The sequence below is a fragment of the Euleptes europaea genome, chromosome 11, assembly GCF_029931775.1.
Source record: "Euleptes europaea isolate rEulEur1 chromosome 11, rEulEur1.hap1, whole genome shotgun sequence".
NCBI lineage: Eukaryota > Metazoa > Chordata > Lepidosauria > Squamata > Sphaerodactylidae > Euleptes > Euleptes europaea.
Genome location: NC_079322.1, coordinates 78424402 through 78449173, shown reverse-complemented (window position 1 = coordinate 78449173; position 24772 = coordinate 78424402). Strand labels below are relative to the sequence as shown.

Below are 24772 nucleotides of genomic sequence, written 5' to 3'. Positions count from 1 at the left end.
GCCCCACTCCCCAAGAAAGGTTGATCACGCAGAGCTGGGGTGATAGCGGCGAGCCCCAGAGAGATGCAGCAAGTTGCAAATGGCCCCGCTAAGACTGGGTGTACTGCAAGAAAAGATGCTGGTTGTGTGCCCCATTTGACACCGACCTTCCGTGCTTTCTTCTCGCTCCGGCTCTGTTTCACTTTGCTGATGGATTCTTCGCCCGTTCCCAAGGAGTGTGTTAATTGTGCCTGGAAGATAAGCGCGGAGGATGTAAATCACACCCCCAAGTGAATCTCTGTAAACAGAATCAGGGCTGACTTTTCCAAGAATTAATTTTTAAGGCTTCTCAGTGAAATCCTCTATTCTGACCATGGAATCCTCCCCTCTCTCTGGAACCTTAGATAATTACCGAACCAACCTTGAGACCTGCCAAGTTAGCTTCATGTATGCTAGAGCCTCTGTGATCTACTTACTCACAGGATGTCATAATGAACCCACCAGTCTCCAAATCCTTAGTCTTCACGGGATAGTCTCAGTCCCCCGAGAAGCAGCTAGACGATGGTCATTGCCCTACAGCCACATTTGAACAAGGAAGCCAATTATGTAGCCCCCCCATCCCCTAATACAGGGCAAGTGTGACATTCCTGCATAGGAAGACTCCCACATCACCTGGCAACCAACCAAAATTAGAGATGCAAGTGCTTTGTACCTAAGCACAGACCTGTACGCCGACTGATGCAAGCACTTTCACTCTGTCGATTCCCCTAATCCTTGCCAACATTTTTGGAAGTCCAATTTGAGGCAGTAAGTTATGCAGGTAGCAAAAAAGGAACAGGGGAGAGGAACACCAAACTCAAACCATGGCCTGTACTTGAGAAGATCTATGAACAATGGGAAAGGCAATAGAAGAAAAGTTGGTTTTTATACCCCACTTTTCTCTGCTTCTAAGGAGTCTCAAAGTGGCTTATAATCACCTTCCCTTCCCCTCCCCACAACAGACACCTTGTGAGGTAGGTGGGGCTGAGAGAGTTCAGAGAGAGCAGTGACTAGCCCAAGGTCATCCAGCAGGCTTCATGTGGAGGAGCGGGGAATCGAACCTGGTTCTCCAGATTAGAGCCTGCCACTCTTAACCACTACACCACGCTGGCCATTCTTCTGCACTGTATCTAATGGCGCATTGCCAGTTTCTGCCTTATATTTGCATTCTGAATCATGTCTAGTGTTCTAGGCTTGTTTCAGATCTCTGCCATCCTAGTCCTAGTGTGTTGCTGATTGGATGTCTCATCCAGTTGATTGCATGGATCTACTCTGTGTGAGCTGCCTTGAGTCTCAGCAAGAAAGATGGACTATAAACATCCGTGTATCATGGGTCACCAAGTCACTACTGACTCATGGCGACCCTATGAATCAATGTCCTCCAAAATGTCCCACCATTAACAGCCTTGCTCAGGTGTTGCAAATTGAGGGCTGTGGCTTCTTTTATAGAGTTAATCCATCCCTTGCTGGGTCTTCCTCTTTTCCTGCTGCCTTCAACTTCTCCTATCATACTTGTCTTTTCCAGTGAGTCTTGTCTTCTCTACACATAGTAAAATAAAAATACATTAAAATGCCCCCTATAGACCTAATCTGGATGCCAGCTGGACTGGACTGGCAGGGCATGGCCTTTGCGTTCCCAAGAACAGTGTCTCCGCATGGACCAGTTAACACTTTCTTCACTGTGTGGGCCATGATCGAATCACAGACTTCCACCTGAGCCCACCGCCTCCTTTCCCTACAGCCGACTGCCTCCCAAACACAGTACCTGCGCCTGAGCTGTCCGTGGTTCTGAAACCTCCGGCTCCTCCAGTTCGGGAAGAGACCCTTCGTTGCTTTCTGAATCGTTCCCAGACTCTGAAAGAGAGGAAGCGGTCAGGCACCCCAGATTTTAGCCTGCTTCCAACCAAAAGCCTGAACTGCTCTCCCTTCCGGGCGGGACGTCATCTGCACCCACTCCATATAATATCAATGAGTGTGCATCTGATTCACCGTATCTACTGGCCATGGCAGGTGGTCACCCGCCATGACTTCTAATTGCACACAGATGCAGCAAAGTTCGGAAAGTAAAGCTTCCATTGTATTCGGGGGGGGGGTACACGTCAATACAAACAGGGTGGTGTCCTTGTGTGTTTCCAAGCTCCCGGCAGCATCCACTCTTGTTTCCAGTGCTACCAAGGGGAAGTGCCCCCAACCCTATCAGCAGCTAAAGTTCACTGGCTCTATGCCATCCTTCCAGCGCCAAGGGAGATGGGAGGCACAAGATCACAGGAAAAAGGGGCTCCGGACCCCCATCCCACTCCAACTTGTATTCCTTCTAGAGGAACTCCTACCAGGTTGGCAGGACTTTTCTCCAAGGGTGCGATTCTGCTCAAGTCAAGCTAGCCCAGGGGCTTTGAGGCCTCTCTGTGCCCAAGACTGTGCCAGTGCTTTAGAGCAGGGGTGTTGAACTCAATTGCTACAAGGGCTGGATATGACATAAATGTCACTTGGTCAGGCCAAGCCTCACCAGCCCAGATCGAAAGTGGGGGGGAGGTTGCCGCGGCTGGCCAGATAAGAGCTCTCAAGGGGCCGGATTCGGCCCTCGGCCCTTATGTTTGACACCCCTGCTTTAGGGCAGTGCTTTAGGGCCACCCGCTAATGCACAGCCTGGTTTCCTGCCTTTGCCTCTTGGGCAGCAGCGTTCCTGTATAAATGCAGCCAGCCCCTTTGCAGAAAGCTCAAGGGCAGGAAGGTTTTTTGGACAGGTTTTTTGGACAGCTCTCATGCAGCTGCTCCCAAGCGAAGGCAGCCGCTCCTCCCCTCCCCCTGCACTTAGAAAATTCTCTTCAGCTGCGGCTCCCTCCCCCGCCAGTTTTAGCAGAAAACATTTACTGGAAGTCTCCATTCTGCCTGGGGCTGTAAAACAGCCACTCTGGTTGGCCAATCTCGGCACACAGCTGCACAGAGCCATGCGGCACTTTATGTCCAAAAAAGATCCAAATTCTGTGCCAGAGAGAAGTGCAGATTCTTTGCCATCGGGAGGAGGCGTGTGGAAGGAAAGATCTATGCAAAGGGCCTTCCGGAGAAGCTTACTCAATTTGCATGCTTGATGGCCGAGTGTAGAATCTATCCCTAGAATTTTGAGCAGTGTTTTTGGAGGAAGGGTGGGGTAAAAATAACTTTGCATCCACTGGGCTCTACGGTCTTAGTTTTAGACTGCGAACTCCTTGGGGGCAGAGGTCTGTGGTGTATGCAAATGCCAACCCTGCAAATGCCAGGCAGAATGCCAACACGATATAAACATTTTAGAGATGAAGTTTGAAGGGAAGGGCTGTGGCTCAATGGCAGAGCATCTGCTTGGCATGCAGAAGGTCCCAGGTTCAACCCCCAGCATCTCCAGTTAAAGGGACTAGGTGAGTAGGTGATGTGAAAGACCCCTGCCTGAGACCCTGGAGAGCCGCTGCCGGTCTAAGTAGACAATACCGACTTTGACTGACCAAGGGTCTGATTCAGTAGAAGGCAGGTTCATGTGTTCATGTGTTCAAGGGCTCCAGTATCAGAGGAGCATGCCCATTATGTTAGGTACTGTGGAACACAGGCAGGATGGTGCTGCTGCAGTCATCTTGTTTGTGGGCTTCCTGGAGGCCCCTGGTTGGCCACTGTGTGAACAGACTGCTGGACTTGTTGGGCCTGGGTCTGATCCAGCAGGGCCTTTCTTATGTTATAAGGGCTGTGGCAGCCCCAGTCAAGCAAACTCCTCCCACTGAGCAGAGCTCTTGTATTTTCAATCCTGATCATGGTCCTCATCTTCCAATTGTCCTCTCCAATCCGTTTTAGTTTTCTGCATACCCACACACCCACTCACACACCTGTACATTCTTCGCATCCAATACTGTCACAAGACCTTGGGTCATTCTGGCTCATCACAATGCTGAACAGACCTTCTCACCTTCACTACCAATTTTAGTCCAGCCATCATCTTACTGATGCCAATATACATGAGCACACATGAAGCTGCCTTATACTGAATCAGACCCTCAGTCCATCAAGGTCAGTATTGTCTATTCAGACCAGCAGTAGCTCTCCAGGGCCTCAGACTCAGGTCTTTCCCATCACCTCCTGCCTGGTCCTTTTCTTAAACTGGAGATGCAGGGGATTGGACCTGGGACCTTCTGTAAGCCAAGCAGACACTCTTGTACTGAGCCACGGTCCCACACATGAAGCTGCCTTCTACAGAATCAAGCGGAAGCCAGCATTCACCCTGCATCTTGCATACCAGCCTTCCGCCACTGTCTCTCCATCCCCCCACCTCTTGTGCAGCAGAAGGCCTCCCAACCACAGGAGAAGTTACCTTTGTGGTTGGCTTCGTGGGCTCCCCTGCCCACCAAGGGCTTCTTCTCATCCAGGAGGACCATCCCAGCAGCTTCCCGGAGGCTCTCGATCTCCGGGCAGCGATACGGCAGCTCCCTCTCGCTGGACGAGCTCGACTCCAGCAGCAGGGCCCCATGGTTGGCTCTCTTCTCTCCGGCAGAGAGGGAGTCCTTGCCTCGGGAGTCTTTGTTCCCAGGCAGCCGGTTCCGGCCTCGGGAATCCTTGCTACCTGGAAGCTGGTCTCGGCAGGGCACGGCCGGTCTGGCACTCTGAAGGACTGGGGAAAGGAGCAGGTCAGAACACTGGTGGGGATTTCTCACCTCAACTGGATGAACCAACGGTGCCCAACTCAAGACCCTGCAGGTGGACTGGAATTAGTGGTCACCATGTGCCTCTCCTTTGGAGCCAGTGGAAGCCAGGGATTTGCTGCCAGAGGATGTAGTGATGGCTACAGGTATAGCTAGCTTTTAAAGGGGATTAGGACAGATTCACAGAGGATGGTTTATCAGTGGCTACTACACATGGCAACTAAAAGGAACCTTCATATCCAGAGGCAGCAAACCTCAGAATCCCAGTGCCAAGAGACAACATCAGGGGAAGGCCTCAGCCTCCATGCCCTGTTGTTGGACCTCCAGAGGAGCTGGTTGGCCACTGTATGGGGCAGGATGCTGGACTGGATGGACCCTCACTGGTCTGACCCAGCAGGGCTCTTCTGATGTTCTCATCAGGGAAGAAGGCCTCAGCCTCTTTGCCCTACTGTTGAACCTCCAGAGCAACTGACTGGCCACTGTGTGAGACGGGATGCTGGACGAGATAGACAACTGCTCTGATCCAGCAAGGCTCTTCTGATGTTCTTATGAAGGTCTTGGCCTCTGCGCCCTGCTGTTGGGACCTCCAGAGGAACTGGTTGGTCACTGTGTGAGACAGGATGCTGGACTAGATGGACCCTCACTGCTCTGATCCAGCAGAGCTCTTCTGAGGCTCTTACCAGGGGAAGTCCTCAGCCTCTATGCACTGTTGTTAGGACCTCCAGAGCAACTGATTGGCCACTGTGTGAGACGGGACGCTGGACTAGATGGAGCACTGGCACAGCTAAGCCAATGGCAGCCAGAAGAGCTTCGGTCACATTCATACCTCATGGGCTGCAAGTATACTAGCAGGTGTCTGCATTATGCATGCCTGTCAGTGCTATCCTGCCCATCTGCTCTTCGCGTATGGGGAACCCTGCTATGGGAATGGGCCACCTCCAGTACCTGGGGGCCCATTCAAGCAGCTTGAGGCCGGGCTCTTAATCTTACGCTTTGGAGGAAGCAAGAAAAGCAGGTTACCTTCCATGGGAGGTTTCCTGGAGTCTCGCAGGAGGAAGTGGGCCTCTTCGGCACGGGCGGGCTCCTTCTCAGGGTTTGCGGAAGAAGTGGGAAGCCGGGAGGTAGGAGTTGGAGCTTGGGGTAGGCTTTCCGAGGGAGGCGGCGGTGGCATTGGTGCGGGTGACGCCACAGGCACTTCTTGGAACTCTGAGCTTGCAGAAGGAGGCTGGGAGACAGATGCCGGCTCCAAGGGGAGAGACACGGGTACCTCTGACTGCAAGGGAGACGGAGGCTGAGCAAGGAGAGGTGCTTCTGATGGAGCTTTGGGCGGTTGAGGGGTCTGTGGCGGAGGGAGGGAGGAGCCGCAAGGAAGGGAGGGGGAAGAATCCAGGTCAGGAGGTTCTGTGCTTTCCTCAAGGTCAGAGGGCTCTGCTTTTGCTTCGTCTTCCTGGCCGCTCTCCACCTGCAATGGGCTGCCTGCTTCTCTCCTGGCGTCCTCTACCGCAGGCTCTCCCGGGGTCTCCCTGGTTCCCTCTTCAGCTAATAAATCAGCATCCAAGACTTGGAGGGGGGTTTCTTCTGGCACACTTTGAGCTGGGGGCCCATCGACCTCTTCTTTGGGAAAACAGGCCCCTTCTTCGGCCGATGCAGACGTCAACAGCTGGCTGCCATCCACCGGGGCTGCCTCTGAAGACGGGAAAGCCTCTTCAGCCTCAGGGGCAGTTCCGAGGCCCTCTGTCTCCTGCTGGTCCCCATCTTTTCCTTCCTCAGAAGGCCCAGTGGCTTCGTGCCCTTGACCGGCAGCAGAAGCACCATGAGGAGGAGTCAAAGTGCCCGGCTCTTCCGGATCCTTGACTCCCAGCAACTCCGGGGTGGGTTTCCCAGAGGACCTCTCCAAGATGCCCTCCTTAAGGAGACTTTGTGCTTCTGCCACCAGCAGGCTGCTCCTGAGACAAGCTCCCGCCGCTCTCTGCTCCTTCAGGCTCCCAAAGGATCCTTGCAACATGCTGGTTATCTGTTGCTGAACCGTGAGGGCGCCTGGAGACTCCGATACTCCAGCAGAACTCCGCAAGAAGGCACCAGAGGGTTCGGGCTGGCTGAGCGTGGCAGGCGAGCTCTCCAGAGCAACAGTCTCGGGATCAGCGGTGGCTGTGCCAATGTTCACGGTCCCTGAATGGCCCGCCGCTCCAACCCGCTCGGCTTCTGCACGGGAAAGGTCTTGTGGAGCAAGATTGGGCTCGGTCAAGAATACCTCCTCTTCAGAAGCAAAGAAAAGATGCTGGCTGTTACTCGACACGGGCAGCGCATCCTTTTGTGCCTTTTGATGCCGTGATCTGGCCGAGCCACGATCTTTAGCAAGAGCCGTGTGATGCAGACACAGGGCCGTGTTTGGCTGGGAAGGTCCCTCTTCATTAGCAACCGACGGTTCCGTCTCAAACACGGGAGGCTCCGGCTCAGGGGTTGCTGCAGGCTGTTCCTGTAGAGGAGAGCTCTCCTCCGCGACATATGCTGGGCTGCCCTTGGCTTGCTCAGGAGATAGTCGGTCTCTTCTCTCGGAGTCTGGAGATGTGGTCAGCACAATGGTCTCGACAGAACTGCCTTCGGCAGCTGTGAAGAAGCTGGAGTCTGTAAACGAGTGCGAAGGAGAGACCTCCGGCAGCCCTGGGGGAGACGTCACGGCATCCTTTTGCTGCCACGTGAGCTCAGCGTCCAAAGCCGGCGTGAGACCTTGAAGCAAGGCCTGCGCAAAAGTCTTCTTCGGCATCTGCAGGCCTTCGCGAGGCAGGTCACTGGTACCAATCGTGGAAGGTTTCACTGTCTTTTCGGCAGCGGGGGTGCTCTGCACAGCTCCCCTGATCTGAGCACGGGTGTCCAAATAAAAGTCATCTTCAGAAGCGAGCAGAGAGTTCGCCGTCTCCTCCCATCCTTCAATACTTTGAGCCTCAGTTGCTTGTTGAGGGGACAGCTCAGCATCGTTGGTTACTGTCTGGGGCTCTGCAAGCCGGGCACTCCCCAGTTGCGACTGTTCAGTGGGCTCTCTTCTACCAGACGGCTCACTGGTGGCCACGTCAGCCACAACACTGGGAACTGCTGCCTGGTTCTCCTTGTACCCCCTCCTTATGCTGGAGCTCGCCGATGGCCTGAGACCACCGGTCTTGCCCGCTGCAAGTGCATCCGTAGCCTCAATGTCCTGAGCCCGCACTAGATTCATGTTGTTGTCTCTCAGGTTGGGCGGTTCAAAGCCCCTGTGAGGAGCACCGACTCCCTGGAGCTCCAGAGACACCAAGTCGGGCAGCCCCGAGGCCTCTGGGATCAAGCACTCCGCTTCAAGTTGGTGTAGGCAGGAGGCGGCGTCCACAAAGGGGGTTTCGGAAACCAAGTCCGCCTTCATGTACTTTTCACTTTCGTATTCTGAGATGACTTCCTCCTCCTCTGATGGAGTATCCCAATTCTGGTCTGACAAGGCTGATGTTGACAACTGCAGATTCTCCTCCAACATCTCAGGAGCTTCCTTCGGCTCAGGAGCTTCTTCTCCCAGCCGATCCACGCACTCAGTACATTCTCTAAGTGCCTCTCGAGCTTCATCCGCATGGTTGCCTCTTTCTGCCGACCTTGCCATGTGGCTGCTCTCACTGGGCTGAGGATCTCCCATGTTGGAGTCTTTGGTTTCTCCGGTCTCTGAGCATGGCTGGAGGGGCTCCGAAGGGGCATCCTCGCCTGGTTCCTGCTTCTTTCTGGCAAAATGCTGCCTGGTGTGGGATTCCATCTCAGGTTCTCTTGAGCCACTCCTAGACCCATAGAGGTCCCAATCTAGGACTGCAGGAGGTACTACGACGCCCTTGTGGGGCAGAGGAGATTCTTGAGGCAGAGGTGCCACTGCCTCCAAGGTGACCTCTGTGGCGGCTAGGAGTGTGTGTTCCTGAGCCTCATTTAGCCCAATGAGGAGCTGTGGTCCTGCCTCAGAGAAGGTCTCCCCCATGTGGTCCTCATTGTTGTTCATCAGATCAAGAGACGAAGCCTCCTCCAGTTCATCTTCAGACTCAAAACAGGCAAACAGGCATTCTCCCATGGGCTCGTCCGCTCGGGTCACTTCCGGCTGTTCCAAGACGGCCACCTCAGAAGATTCAAGGAGGGACACAAACAGGGCCTCCCCCTTCTCTGGATCAACGCCTGGCGCCCCTCCATCCTCCCCTCCCAGCTCCGGCGAGCCTCCCCCAGAAGCATCATCTCGGTCGAGGAGTTCCAGAAGTCGTTCTTCCGATTCTTTAAGCTGGGCACCAATGTCAAAGGTGGGCAAGTCCGCCGCCTCTGTGGCTGTGAGCTCTACAGGCTGATATGGTTTGGGGTCCCACCCCAGAGGGATGGCGGCTCCCACACAAATCTGGCCAATCCATTCTTCGGAGACTTGGCTCACTGGCTGAGGCCTCTCCACGGCACTCTCCAAAGGAGACACGTTATCTGCTTCATCATCTGTATCGAAACAGGCAATCAGGCATTCCCCAGAATTGGGGGCACCTCTCCCCAGGATCTCTTCTGCGCCAGAGAGAGACTGGTGCTCCAGGGAGCTGCAGGAAGAGCCCATTTCCCCTTGGGAGTCCTCTTCCTCGTCAGATTTGGTCCCGCGACCCGGAACTCCAGGAGACGCTGCCGCGTCCTGCTGTTGAGGAGACCCCCACTCTCGACCAGTGGGAGAAACGCTGCTGCTGCTTCTTGAACATTCAGAAGAATTGCTAGGGCCCTTTCGCTTTGGTGCAGCTTGCAGTGTGGAGGCATCCGCGAGCTCAAAGTCCAAACCCCCTCGGATCTGCCCCTCCTGGGATCTTTCATTCTCTCGAGGCTTGTCCTGGGAGGATCCGTTCCCCCCTAGCTGCCCCTTGGCCGGTGGCTGCGCTTCGGCAGCTGCAGACCCGGAGTCTTCCTCGTCGGTGTTGTAAGCATCTGACGAGGTCTCCATCTCGCTCTCGCTGCCCAAGTGGGACGTTTCTGGCCCTGGGTTCTCCGCGGAGGGCTTGGCCTCTTGCTGAGCAGCTTCCAGGACCGCAGCATGCTGCTCTACGCTGTACAGCCGCTCATCTTCCTCCCCATTATAGGAGGCCGAGTCGGAGGATTGGGAGGTGTCGTCTTGGAAAGCAAAGGACTCGTCGACCCCTTCATTGATGGAGGTCTCCGACAGAGAGTGCAGAAAGGAGGCCGACGTGCTGTCCTCGTCCTCCGCGCAGTAGAGAACGTCGTTCTCCACCGGCTCCCCCTGGGGGAACAGCGTGATCTCCATGGACTCGGCCTCAAAGATGAGGCTCCCGTGGAAAGGCAGAAGCAACGCGGGGATCATCGGGTCATTTTCTGTGCTCTCTGCACCGTCATCAGGGGGGGACGCCATCACCTCTGCTTGCGGCCTGCCGGATATGTCGGCATCAGAGCAGCAGACCCCGGGTGGACTAGCAGGCCCCTCTGACAGAAGCCCTAGGAAGGCAGCTGGTGAAGAGGAGGAAGGGGTGGATCCTACATGCTCTTCCGAGGGATCACCAGCAGGCAAGCTCTCTCCTTTGAAGATCCCGTGGCCCAGATCCTTGGTGCTCAGCTCTGCTGCATCAGCAAAGTCTCCACGGCTCTTAGGCCGTGACAGCTTCACCTGTTCCGGCTTCCGAGAATCCAGTCCTGCGGCAGTGATCTCAGAACCCCAGTCATCTCCGTCCTCCTCCGGTGTCGTCTGCCCGTCATCTTCACCCTCGTCGTCCTCGTCTGGAAACAAAGAGTGAACTAAAGTGCTGGGAGACAGCATGCGGAAGGCCCCCTCTCTCTCCAGCAGAGGAGGCAGACACGACGTTCTCGGGAGCCCCTCGGAAAGATCCAGCTCTGACGGAGACTCCTCGTAAACCGCTGGGGCCTCCATGGCTTCGGACTCGGCGATGAGGTTGGGCGAGGAGGACGGGGAGGTGCTGCCCGTGCCCGACGAGGCCCAGCTGCCCCCCTCGGCGGTGATGTAGGACCCCGAGGGCGAGGTGGGCGGGGAGCAGAGGCCTTCACTGTCCAGATCGCCGGGCTCCTCGCTCAGGCTGTCTTTGGAGAAAGGATGAGGCCTGAGTGGGGGAAAGAAAGTCTTGATGGGGGTTGAGGGGGCCGTGAAGTAGAGCTCGGGGTCCAGGCCGCACGTGGTCTTGAGAGGCGAGGGCAGGGCCTCGGCTGGCTCCGCAGGAAGGTCTTTGGCAAGTGTCGGAGAGGGGGAAGGCACGTTGGCCGGAGGGTCGCCCTGAGAGAGGGACACCGCTGCCTCCAGCTCCTGAGGCGGCAGGCCCGGCAGAGAGAGGCAGGCTTGACGGTTGCTCCAGTCTTTCACTACCTGGTGGGGAGGCTTCCTAGGGAGCTCCTCAGAGGCCTCCAGGCCCCGACTGTCCGCCTCGTCCTGCTCCGCCTCGCCAGAGCTGGCCCCCAAGATGGCCGCTTCCAGGGCCTGTAGCTCAGCTGCCCCCACATCCTCCTCCTCGCTGAGGCACTGCGTCTCCTCCCCCATAACTACCCTGGTGTCCAGCATGTCCACACTCGTCAGGGAGGCCCCAAGACCCTTTGGGACCCCCTCCAGGGCTTTGGGGTCTGGTTTCATCAGGACATGCCCACATTCGCTCAGGGCTGCCAGGCCGGCAGCCGCACCTCCAACAGCCGCGTCGCAGCTGGCTCCTTCGGGTTGAGGGCGGTCTTCTTTCTTGGCCGGCAGGAAGGAGGGGACTCCTTTGCCACACAGGGTGGGGTCCAGTGGAGGGTCAGCCGGGAAGGCAGGGGCAGCCATCGGGGAGAACTGCAGCGGAGTTAGGGCATCGCCACTCGGGGTAGAGGAAGTGGAGGTATTCCGAGAGCCATCTGAAGAGGAGGAAAGGGGAGTTGTTATTATTATATATCATGCTACAGGACAGATTTCAATGTCCTGCCTGAGCGGTAAACCCAACTCTTTCATAAGCCTTGGGAACCGAGACCTGGAATCACTGTCAGAAAAACAGCAGTGGGCATCCCATCATTTCCAAGTTTCCTGATGATGGAGCAGAGCCAGGCTGTTCTACCCACCCACCCACCCACCATGGAGGTCCATGTACATTTACAGGTGTCTTCTGAAATGTGGTGTTGGAAGAGAGTGTTACGGATATCATGGACTGCCAAAAACAAACAAACCCTAAAACAGTGGGTTCTAGATCAAATCAAGCCTGAACTGACCCAATACACTAAAATGACTAAACTGAGGCTGCCGTACTTTGGTCACCTTATGAGAAGACCAGAGTCACTGGAAAAGACAATCATGCTAGGAAAAGTGGAAGGCAGCAGGAAAAGAGGAAGACCCAACAAGAGATGGATTGACTCTATGACGGAAGCCACAGCCCTCAATTTGCAAGACCTGAGCAAGGCTGTCAAAGATAGGACGTTTTGGAGGACATTGATTCACAGGGTCGCCATGAGTCAGAAGCAACTTGATGGCACAACACACACACATTCTGAGGGGCAAAATCTTCCCTGTGTCATTCCCTAAATACACAAACACAATCTGATGCCTGATAGATACTTCAAATGTATGCCTTTGACATACTCATCTGCTAAATCCATTTTCACCATGGGCAGCAGCAATACCCAGCCCCATCTGGGTACTTGCGTGCCAGCAGTGTTTTAATGTTAGAATGTTTGTGAACATTCTGTAACACCGCAGCAGCTGAGCCATTCGTGAAGGAGGTTTCATTTCAGTGCATGGAAGCCAATAGCCACTTATAGCCAATAGCTCTGGAAGTTTCAGAATGTTTCCTTCCCATTTCTTCATCTGTCGTGAAGCAAAAGGACAAAACAATTTTATTTTCCTACAATCTGTGTTTTAACCCCAATACCGTTCTGAGTTTAGCAAGTTCCTTATTCTCATATGGCTAAACCTCTGGCTGTGTGTACTTGGCAAAAAACACAAAAACACGTTTCAACCCTAGTCCTACAAGAAAAGTGCAGCAGCAAAAATGGGGGGAAAGACAATGAAAAATGTATTAAAAGCTATTTGGAAAAAAATACACTTACATAGAAATATATATATATATATATATATCAGGAACAGGAAAATCCAATGGCTGCTCGCAAGCAAACACGAATGAGAACGTTACACCAGAAGAACTGAGTAACATCATTAAAAATCAGCCACAAATAAAAAAGCTGAAAGCCTTATGAATAATGCATATACATTACGGTTGCCAGCAGGACACTTCGGATTATCTTCTTCAACAAAATAAATGTTATTCTTTTCTTCAGATATAAAGTGTGCTTCTCTCTTTGTATGAAGCCAGCGTGGTTTAATGCTTAAGAGCATTGGACTCTAATCTGGTGAACCGGGTTTGATTCCCCACTCCTCCATATGATCAGCGGACTCTAATCTAGAGAACCGGGTTTGATTCCCCACTCCTCAATCACATACCCCCTGCTCAACCACATACCCCCCATTATCCTGCATGAGTGAACTAGGGCCAGGTCAAAACACTAGATCTATTCCAGCAAGTATTAACAGGTATTTGGAAGGGTTCCTTTTAGAAGTTCTAAAGGAAGGCCCTCACTCCACCTATCCCTCTCTCGTCTTCATGGTTCTCCCCTCCTCATGACAACCCTGTGAGGTAGGGCAGGCTGAGAGCAACTGCCCTAAGGTCAAGCAGGGTGCTTCATGGATGGAGCAGGGATTTGAACCCAGGCCTCTCCAATCTTAATCTGGCACGCACAACCACACCACACCAGCTTTCCTACTACAGTGTGCAACCATGCTGAAAAGAGGTTTGGCGCATGGGCAGAGCGAATTCCATTCAATAGTAACAGCAGCCATCTCACATGCCTTGAGAGGATATGGGAGGGACTGTGCTGCTTGGCATGCAGAAGGTCCCAGATTCAATCCCCGGCATCTCCAGTTGAAGGGACCAGGCAAGTAGGTGATGTGAAAGACCTCTGCCTGAGACCCTGGAGAACTGCTGCCGGTCTGAGTAGATAATACTGACTTTGATGGACCTAAGGTCTGATTCAGTATAAGGCAGCTTCATGTGTTCTAAGGAAGGATAAAGCGATTGCTGAAAAACTAAATGAATTCTTCTCATCTGTCTTCACTGTTGAAGATACAGGGCAGATTCCTTCTCCTGAACAGAGATTTTGGAGAGGGGAAAATGAGGAACTGAGGCAAATAGTGGTAACAAGGCAGGAAGTCCTAGAACGTCTAGACAAACTGCAAACTAACAAGTCACAGGGGCCAGATGGTATTCATCCTAGAGTTCTTCAAGAACTCAGATGGGAAATTGCTGAACTTCTAACCAAGATATGTAATATGTCCCTTCGATCAGCCTCTGTACCAGAGGACTGGAGAATGGCTAATGTAACACCCATTTATAAAAAAGGTTCCAGGGGGGACCCAGGAAATTACAGGCCAGTTAGCTTAACGTCTGTTCCGGGTAAATTAGTGGAAAGCATTATTAAAGATAGAATTGTCAAGCATATAGAAGGGCAAGGTCTGCTGGGCAAAACCCAACGTGGCTTCTGTAAGGGTAGGTCCTGTCTCACTAACCTATTAGAGTTTTTTGATAGCGTCAATAAGCATGTGGACAGGAATGAGCCTGTAGATATTGTGTATTTGGATTTCCAAAAAGCTTTTGACAAAGTCCCCCACCAAAGACTGCTAAGCAAACTTCATAGTCACGGGATAAGAGGACAAGTCCTCTTATGGATTGAGAGCTGGCTGAAAAATAGGAAGCAGAGAGTAGGAATCAATGGTCAGTTCTCACAATGGCGGGATGTGAGCAGTGGGGTCCCTCAGGGATCTGTGTTGGGACCGGTGCTTTTCAACCTGTTCATCAATGACCTGGAGTTGGGGTTAAACAGTGAAGTAGCCAAGTTTGCAGATGACACCAAATTATTTAGGGTGGTTAAAACAAAATCGGATTGTGAAGAGCTCCAGAAGGATCTCTGCATACTGGAAGAATGGGCATTAAAATGGCAAATGAGATTCAGTGTGAATAAGTGTAAAGTGATGCATATTGGGGCAAAAAATCCCAACTTCACATATACACTGATGGGATCTGCACTGGCAGCAACAGACCAAGAAAGGGATCTTGGGGTGGTAGTGGATAGCTCAATGAAGATGTCAACCCAGTGTGCGGCTGCTGTAAAAAAGGCAAATTCCATGCTGGCCATAATTAGACGAGGAATAGAGAATAAAACTGCTGATATCATACTGCCCTTGTACAAATCTATGGTGAGACCACACTTGGAATACTGTGTACAGTTCTGGTCACCACACCTAAAAAAGGATATTACAGAGCTTGAGAAGGTGCAGAAAAGAGCAACCAAAATGATTAGGGGACTACAGCAACTGTCCTATGGGGAGCGGTTAGGACGCTTAGGGCTGTTTAGCTTGGAAAGAAGGCGGCTAAGGGGAGACATGATAGAGGTCTATAAAATTATGCATGGTTTGGAGAGAGTGGACAGGGAGAGGTTTTTCTCCTTCTCCCATAATACTAGAACACGGGGTCATCTGCTAAAGCTGGAGGGCGAGAGATTCAAAACAGATAAAAGGAAATATTTTTTCACACAACGCATAGTTAAATTGTGGAACTCCCTGCCCCAGGATGTGGTGATGGCTGCCGGCTTGGAGGGCTTTAAGAGGGGAGTGGACATATTCATGGAGGAGAGGGGTATTCATGACTATTAGTTAGAATGGATACTGGTCGTACTGCATACCTATTCTCTCTAGTATCAGAGGAGCATGCCTATTATTTTGGGTGCGGTGTAACACAGGCAGGATGGTGCTGCTGCAGTCGTCTTTTTTGTGGGCTTCCTAAAGGCACCTGGTTGGCCACTGTGTGAACAGACTGCTGGACTTGATGGGCCTTGGTCTGATCCAGCAGGGCCTTTCTTATGTTCTTATGTTCCTGAAGACTGGAGAGCGTACCCTATCAAAGGGTTCAGATTCAAAGCAGCCTTAGAAATTAAGCACAAGAGATTAATTAAGATATTAATTAAGCACAAGAGCTCTGCAAGCCGACAGCCACATTGAGAAAGAGCCACGGCGACAAAAGTCCATAAATTGGAGCAGCCGAGCAAGTTCAGCATCTGTGTGACTTTAGCAGCAGGGCGAGGCAGTCGTGGCGCTGGGGTCCTCACTCAGTACAGGAAACGCACAGGGTGTAGAGGACAGGGCACTTAGCCCTTTTCCTCCCCAGGGTCAATGCACCAAAAATAAATAATTAAAATACCAGCTATGAAGATAGGAAGCCAGCAGGGGTTGGGAGGCTATCCAGTGTGCTACATGGAGGGCCACATGTATGACTAACTGCCTGCTGGACGGAGGTCAGGGGTGTGTGCTCGGTGCAGGGAGCTCCTGGCTCTCAAGGAGCGAGTTCACTTCTTTGAGACCAAGGTAGCTCATTTAGAGGAGCTAAGACAGGCAGCGGGTAAGGACTCCAAGGATGAAATAGTCGCATCCCAGTCCCAGGGTGACGGCAACCTGCCAGTCACGGAAGATGGAGTTCTTGGTGAAGGAGGTCATCTCAATGAGGTAAGGGGATGTGGTACCTTAGAAGGGACCCCTTTCTTGGTGGATGAACAGATATCCTCTCATATGCCTCTGTGGGGAGGGGGGGCTTCTTGTAGTGGGAGATTCAATCCTTAGGAATGTATACACCGAAGGTTGCGGACATAACCCATCATTTACATAGTTTGGTAGATAGTGCTGGGGAGAAGCCAGTGGTCGTGGTGCACATTGGCACCAACGATCTGGGGAACTGTAGTCCTGAGGTCCTAGAATCCAAATTTAGGTTGCTAGGTAGAAGACTAAAAGCCAGGACCTCCAAGGTAGCTTTCTCTGAGATGCTACCTGTTCCATGCGCAGGATCAGCTAGACAGGCACAGTTGGGGAGTCTCAATGAGTGGATGATACGGTGGTGTGGGGAGGAGGGCTTTAGATTTGTTAGGAACTGGGCAACATTTTGGGACAAGCTGGGCATATACAAAAGAGATGAGCTCCACTTGAACCAGGATGGAACCAGACTGCTGGCTAGGGTTGCCAGGTCTCCCTTTGCCACTGGCAGGAGATTTTTGGGGCGGAGCCTGAGGAGGGCAGGGTTTGGGGAGGGAGGGACTTCAATGCCATAGAGTTCAATTGCCAAAGCGGCCATTTTTCTCCAGGTGATCTGATCTCTATCAGCTGGAGATCAGTTGAATTAGCAGGAGATCTCCTGCTACTACCTGGCAGTTGGCAACCCTACTGCTGGCCCGTAACATAAAAAAGGTGGCAGAGCAGCTTTTAAACTGAACCTGGGGGGAAAGCCGACAGGAGCTGAGAAGCATCCAGTTTGGACAGACTCATTGCAAATGGACAAAGGGAGAAATGCTTCTGATTGCCCACATGGGGATGGGGTAGATATGAAAGGGGATGGTAAAGTAAAGCAGGACAGCCACTTAAGGATGCCCAAGGGCACATGCCAGGCAAGTTGAAAGAGAGAGACAGTGTGGAGGTGTTTCTATGCTGATGCCGGAAGCCTCCAAGTGAAAACGGGAGAGTTAGAGTGCTTGGTTTTAAGGGAAAACATATAGTTATCTATTCCCTCCCCCCCCCCCAGCATATTTACCACAACAAACATCATTCTTTTGCTGCACAGAACTTGGAAGAGGGGAGCCAGAAGACTTCTAAACCTCTCAGGCCTGGCTGAAATGAGAGGCTACCAAAGAAAAACTGTTGCCCCCTGCAACTAAGCATAAGCTCAGCATTTCGTTTGGCCCAAGTGATGGCTAACTGGGCAAAGCAGCTGTGTATACTTCCCTTCGCAGGCCAGAGGCTTGTAGCAAAGGCAAATGCTTCGCCAGGGTTGCCAACCTCCAGGTGGGATAAATACAAACAACGTGCTGCTGAAGTAGTTACAATCTAAATTACAGCACTGTGGCCATCAAGCAATAACACATACAGTACTGAATGCCAAATCTTTAATATTAAAATACACAATAACTATAACTGCTAAGCTATCTAGCTAATCTACATCTACAAAAATATGTACAATCAATGTGAGACACAATACAAAAGACTGGAACCTAACAACAGGGGATGCTTTAGGCTGATCCAGCATTGAGCAGGGGGTTGGACTAGATGGCCTGTATGGCCCCTTCCAACTCTATGATTCTATGACTAACATAGGCAAAGCCAAGGTAATGTGCATATAAACATATAAGCTGGCATTACCTTGGGCATGTAAGAAAGGGCCATGAGAGCCAAACACTGATGCAAACCTTCCTGCCCTTCCTTTCATGGTCTGCCTAAGGTCAAAGAATCAGCATTGCTGACAAATGGCTATCTAGTCTCTGCTGAAAAACTTACAAGGAAGGAGAGCCCACCGCCTCCTGAGAAAGCCTGTTCCACTGAGGAAGAAAAAAGAAGAAGAGTTGGTTTTTATATGCTGACTTTTTCTACCACTTAAGGGAGAATCGAACTGGCTTACAATCACCTTCCCTTCCCCTCCCCACAACAGACACCCTGGGAGGTAGATGGGGCTGAGGGAGCTGTGACTAGACCAAGGTCACCCAGGTGGCTTCATGTGGAGTTGGGGGAAAACCAACCCGGTTCACCAGATTAGTCTCCGCCGCTCATGTGGAGGAGTGGGGAATCAAACTTGGTTCTCCAGATCAGACTCCACCGCTCCAAACCACCACTTTGAACCACTACACCACGCTGGCTCTCAACTGTGTTAACTGTCTTCCTAATGTTTAGCTGGAAACTCTTGATTTAATTCCAACCCGTTGGTTCTGGTCCGACCTACTGGGTCAACAGAGAGCAACTCAACGCCATTTTTTTAAACTGTTCCTTACACAGGGCTTTATTTTGCTCAGAGGCTCACTGGATGACCATGAATAAGTGGGCCACGACTCACAAAAGCTCATAAAGCAATAAGTGTTGTTAGTCTGGAAAGTGCGACTGGATTTTTATTTTATTTTCCAGTCACGCCGCACTCAGCCTAGCCTACCTCACAAGGTTGTGAGGATAAAAATGGAGAAAGGAGCGCTTTGCATATCACCCTCAGCTCTGGAGGGGGGGAGGGCAAAAGAGACGGAGAAAAGAAAGACGGCTACCTCTAAGTTATATACTTAAACCTAAATCCAAGATTAGCGGCAGCAACTGCATTGTTGAAAGATAAAAAGCACTCAGTACATGCTCAGAAGAAGTATACAATTCCTTCATTCATCCCAGAACAGCAACCTGACAGTTAAAAAAAAAAAAGCATTCAAAAATTCTCTGATGAAAGGAGATTTGACTCTCAGAAGCTTCTGCCCAAAACTCTTGTTGGGTCTCTTGTGGACTCGAATTTAGCTGTTTTACTCTAGAGCAACACTCAAAATTAAGCCTCTGCAAACCCAGGGACACATTCACAGGAGAAAAGAGGGTTCAGAGCACCCTAAACAGACAAAGGAAAAGACGAGACATCTCACCTACAGACAACAGAACAATCCCACCCCCATGCACATGCCAGCCCCCCCCCCCCAGAAGACCAAGCAAAGAGCTCCCAGGTACCTCCCATCACGAGCAGTCAGCGAGGAGGATGCTGAACCAGCAAAGGATCCATTTCAGAAAGGGGCTCCTACAAACATTCGGCCAGGGCCAGCTCCCCAAAACAGCCCCCCACCCCCCAGCCCCTGACAAAAATCCTAAAAATGCCCCTCTGCGCAATCCCAGCTTTTATCTGTTGAGCGAAAGGGACGAAACGTGGAATTTGCAATGGCTCTCGGGAAAATGGGGGGGGGGAGACAGTTGGAGTGTTAAAGGGAAAGATGGGGAGGGGGAGGTAGAGGAGATGGCTGCCTTTTAAGAACGTTCCTGGAATGCCCTGTCCTTGGCAGACTGAGCTGGAGCCTTTCTGCTCAGAAGAAAGTCCTACAGTGGTCTCTAGGGCTTACTCCCAGGTAGGCAGGCCCAGGATTTTGCTGTTTTTCCTCTGAATTATGGCCACTTCGAGGAGCTAGGAGACAAGAATCTGGTGAACTGGTTGTTAATGGGCTGTGTACCTACAGATTGTGGGAGGGGGCTTCAAGCTCACCCCCCACTGCTTCCCCCCCCCCCATCCAGTAGCAGCCCAGACCAGCCAACTTGTGAGCTCTAAAGGGAGAGATGGGAACGTACAGGGATACCTTCTCTACTCTCCAGTAGGCTCCCCAACAACTTCCTTGCTGGCTAAATTTTACCACATTACTCCCATGCCTTCAATAGCAGGTAGAAATCCAGCAGATGAAGTTTCCCCCACTACTTCGTCAGCAAGCTGGCCAAAGCTTCACCTACTGACTTTGTGCCTGTCGTGATTCTGTTAAAGGCATTGGATCCCTGCTGGGGGTGGGGGGAGGGAAACAACAGTCAGCAACTCTTTAGCCGCTTCCAGCCCCTTCTCCATTAATGGCCACTGCCCTTCACAAAAGCATCCTTCGCTTCCGGAAATTGTGCTGCCTGGCTTATAAATAAATAAAGCCCCCATTAAAAAGTCCAGCAGCAGGTCCAGAATTAATCATGCGATTGAAGAAGAGTTGGTTTTTATATGCCGACTTTCTCTATCAAGGAAGAATTAAACTGGCTTACAATCACCTTACCTTCCCCTCCCCACAACAGACACCCTGTGAGGTAGGTAGGGCTGAGAGAGCTGTGACTAGCCCAAGGTCACCCAGCTGGCTTCATGTGTAGGAGTGGGGAAACAATTCCAGTTCACCAGATTAGCCTCTGTGGAGGAGTGGGGAATCAAACCCGGCTCTCCAGATTAGAGTCCACCGCTCAAAACCACCACTCTTAACCACTACAGCGTGCCGGAGTAGCTGCATCAAGAACTGGTTCCTTAGCAGCCAGGGCAGGCTGTGCAATACATCCGAGGGAACCTCCCCCCAACTGACTTCTTTGCCTCCCCCAAGACTGCCCCCTCCCATTAAGGTTTCTTTATGATTTTGCACACATATATGGGACAAGCAGCCCTGACCTGGATGGCCCAGCCTAGCCTGATCTCCTCCGAGCAGAGAAGCTAAGCAGGGTCGGACCTGGTTGGTACTTGGATGGGAGACCGCCAATGAAGTCCAGGGTTGAACACATGAACACATGAAGCTGCCTTATAGTGAACCAGACCCTCGGTCCATCAAAGTCAGTATTGTCTATTCAGACCGGCAGCAGCTCTCCAAGGCCTCAGGCGGGGGTCTTTCCCATCACCTACTTGCCTGGTCCCTTTAACTGGAGATGCTGGGGATTGAATCTGGGACCTTCTGCATGCCAAGCAGATGCTCTACTACTGAGCCATGGCCCCTCCCCATATCTGCTATGCAGAGGCAGGAAATGGCAAACCATCTCTTGCCCTGACCTGCTTGGTCCAAACTAGCCCAATCTCATTGGATTTTGGAAGCTAAGCAGGGTCAGCCCTGGTTAGTACTCAGATGGGAGACCACCAACGAAGTCCAGGGTCATCACACAATGGCCAACCACCCCTGAACATCTCTTGCCTTGACTTGGATGGCCCAGACTAGCCTGATCTTATCAGATCTCAGAAACTTAGCAGGGTTGGCCCTGGTTAGTACTTAGATGAAAGGCCACCAAAGAAGTCCAGGGTTTCTTTGCAGAGGAAGGTAATGGCAAATCACCTCTGTTTGTCTCTTGCCCTGAAAACCCTACGGGATCACCATAAGTCAGCTGTGACTTGATGGCAAAGAAGGGGGGGTGTTTACAGGCAACAGCCCCCAGTGTGGCAGATGTAGAGGGTCCTGATTTAGTTGAGAAATTCTGGGGACACTTTCACATATGCCGAATAATGCACTTTCAGTCCACTTTCAATGCACTTTGAAGCTGGATTTTACTGTGTGAACTGTCAAAATCCATTCGCAAACGACTGATAAAATGTACTGAAAGTGGACTGAAAGTTCATTATTTGGCATACGTGAAAGTGCCCTAAAGATATAATGATGACATTTTAATGCAGAAAACAATCACCACTACAATCTGGGGGGCTCCCCTCTCTCCAGAACCACACTGACACCTTCACGCATACAACCAGCAATGAAGATCAGAGCAGGCAGAATGAAATTTAAGGAAGCCTCTGAGAAACGGTTGCCAACAGCCTGGACAAGAAAAAAAAATGCCCTGTCCCTTTAAGAGAGCTTTACTAGGAAGTTATTTACCAGGTGCTGTTATTTACCTCCATGCCATGAAAAGCTTCAGGTGGGCATTTCCATACATTAAGCCTCTCTTAAAGCGACAGCACATTTTTCGCCAGGCCTGTGGGCAACCCTAGCAGGGAGGAACAACATGGTTGTTTTAGTTCCTGCTGTGCAATTTTTGCATTTGTTGTAACATGTCATGTTACACTGGTTGGTTTCCAGGTTTCTACAAGTCAAATCCTACTGCACTGTCTCTTGGATGTCCCACCCTGTTGATTGTAGCGGTGCAGTGGTTAAGAGTGGCGGACTCTAATCTGTAGAAGGCAGCAGGAAAAGAGGCAGACCCAACAAGAGATGGATGGACTCTATAAAGGAAGCCGCAGCCCTCAATTTGCAAGACCTGAGCGAGGCTGTCAAAGATAGGACATTTTGGAGGACTTTCATTCATAGGGTCGCCATGAGTCGGAAGCGACTGGACGGCACTTAACACACATCCAACGTTTATTTAATTAATTATCAACATTTTAAAAGTAGGAAACTATCTTCTTTCCCTATTCTGGTAAGTTGTTTTAAAATACATCTTTGTGTTTTTTTAAGTGACTGGAAGTTGGCATCGGATGAAGAGAAAATCAGAAGTGGAGGTTTCTTTTCCTTTGAGGAAAGAGGTTAGAAGCTAACCCCCCCCCCCCGATTTGAAAATCCTGTGTAAGTTTTCACACAGTGGAAGCCTGGCGCATGCATTAAGCGCATAGGGGGGCATCAGACAGTGTTTATTCGGTGGTGAAGGAAATGTGTTTATTTATTTTGATTTACTTGATTTATACCCCACCTTTCTCCCCAATGGGGACCCAAGACAGCTTACATCGTTCAACGTGCCTCCTTTTTATCCTCACAACAACCCTATGAGGCAAGTTAGGCCGAGAGGGCGTGACTAGCCTAAGGTCACCCAGGAAGCTTCCATGGCAGAAGCGAGGACTCAGACCTGGCCCTCCCAGATCCCAGTCCAACATTTTAACCACGACATCACACAACATTTTAACCACTACATCACACCACATCGGCTCGCAAATGGATGCTCAGACGTCCTTTTCCTTCTGGCCCTCCATCTGGGGGTGGAGGGAGAGGAGAGACCAACTTCTGGCCTGGACAACTCACGAGCCCTTCAAACAGCCACTTGGACTAACCTCTGTATGGCCTTTCCCCAGGGGTATCGGCTACAACCTGGATCCTGAACCAGAGCAATAAACCCAAACAGCTATTTCCCCACCCCCATCTCAGCTTTGCACTGTAAGTAACCTTGGCTTTAAACACTGCGTTGAGACAGGTGAGGTGAAAAAATAGAACGCCTCTCAGGTGATCCTATTACCTGCCTTGTCATCTAGGGGAATTCCCAGGAACTCTCTCACACTCCGCTCCCTTTCTGCGCTGCTTTCTCCATTCAACAGGTCTTCTCATGGGATGTAGGAGGATGCGCTTCTTGGCCACTACTGGGGTGTGTGTGTGTTAAGTACCGTCCAGTCGCTTCCGACTCATGGCGACCCTATGAATGAAAGTCCTCCAAAATGTCCTATCTTTGACCGCCTTGCGCAGATCTTGCAAACTGAAGGCTGTGGCTTCCTTGATTGAGTCCATCCATCTCTTACTATTGAGGCAGGGCCCGTTTATTTTCTAGGAACAAAGTTCCCAATCTTAAGAACGCTCTCTGCTTCCCAAGCTCTGTTTTCTGTGTTCGCACCTGTGGCAACCATAGGCACGGCTTTTTCAGTGGTGGTCCCTTACCCTCAGGATGCCGTCTCCTAGAGGCTCTGGGGACCTTGCTTTCCTTTAGGTGCCAGGCCAAAAAGTGTGTGTGTGTTTTAACCCAGGTTTCTCCCTCTTTCTAAGCTGTTTTTATGCTCGCCTGAGGACTGTTTTATGGATATCGTTTAGGCTGCTGAAAGTTGCCTTACACTGTTTTTTTAATGCGCTCGGCTTCTTTTGACAACTGGTAAGCTATTGATAATGTTTGTTGCTGTTCTTATTATTTTTATTGAATTGTTTTTACACTGCTTGCTGCCTAGAGTAGCTTTCTGGCCAGGGAGCATACAAATCTTCTAAATAAACGCCCCCCCATGGGAGGATTAGCTTCATCCCCATGAGTGTGCAGATAAATATCACCTGCAAAGGGTCTCAAAATGCCAGACCCTTTATGATGCTCTTGGGCAGGGGTCCCATCGTGATGCCCACAGGCGCCATGACACATGCCAACACCTTTCCTGCTGCCTGCCATGCTTTTTTGGGAAAGTGGGTGGGGCCACATTGGGCAATTGCCCAGCAAGGCTTCTCATTGGCCATTGGTGATTTGATTGGCTGTGCAGATTTTTTAAAACACTGCTTGGCAGCCGCCACAGCACAAGTAGAAGAAGAGGAGTTGGTTTTTATATGCCGACTTTCTCCACCACTTAAGGCAGAATCAAACCGGTTAACAATCACCTTCCCTTTCCCATAACAGACACCCTGTGAGGCAGGTGGGGTGGAGAGAGAGTGACTAGCCCATGGTCACCCAGCTGACTTCATGTGGAGGAGTGGGGAATCAAACCCGGTTCACCAGACTAGCCTTCACCGCTCATGTGAAGGGGTGGGGAATCAAACCCGGTTCTCCAGATCAGAGACCACCGCTCTTAACCACTACACCACGCTGGCTCTCACAAGAATCTTCACTGTGTGACTGTAGGTCAGCTGCGGCAGCCATTTTGTGGCTGCACCTGTAGAATTGCCAGGTTCCTCTTCGCCACCAGTGGGAAATTTGGGGGTGGAGCCTGAGGAGGGCGGGGTTTGGGGAGGGGCTTCAATGCCGTAGAGTCCAATTGCCCAAGCGGCCCTTTTCTCCAGCTGAACTGACGTCTATCGGCTGGAGATCAATTGTAATAGCAGAAGATCTCCAGCTAGTACCTGGAGGTTGGCAACCCTATGCAGCC

General features: G+C 51.4%; 1 protein-coding gene across 1 annotated transcript in view; it reads right to left on the bottom strand.

Moving 5' to 3' along the window:
* The window catches only part of LOC130484263 (NAC-alpha domain-containing protein 1-like), a 48578-nt gene that overhangs the window by 7261 nt on the left and 16545 nt on the right, over positions 1 to 24772 (bottom strand). Inside the window, exons 3-7 of the mRNA XM_056857166.1 lie at positions 7627 to 11528; positions 5697 to 7590; positions 4349 to 4645; positions 1784 to 1872; positions 147 to 230 (exon numbers count right to left, since the gene is read on the bottom strand). Of these exons, the coding sequence (XP_056713144.1) occupies positions 147 to 230; positions 1784 to 1872; positions 4349 to 4645; positions 5697 to 7590; positions 7627 to 11528 (6266 nt within the window). The remainder of the gene's footprint in view (positions 1 to 146; positions 231 to 1783; positions 1873 to 4348; positions 4646 to 5696; positions 7591 to 7626; positions 11529 to 24772) is intronic.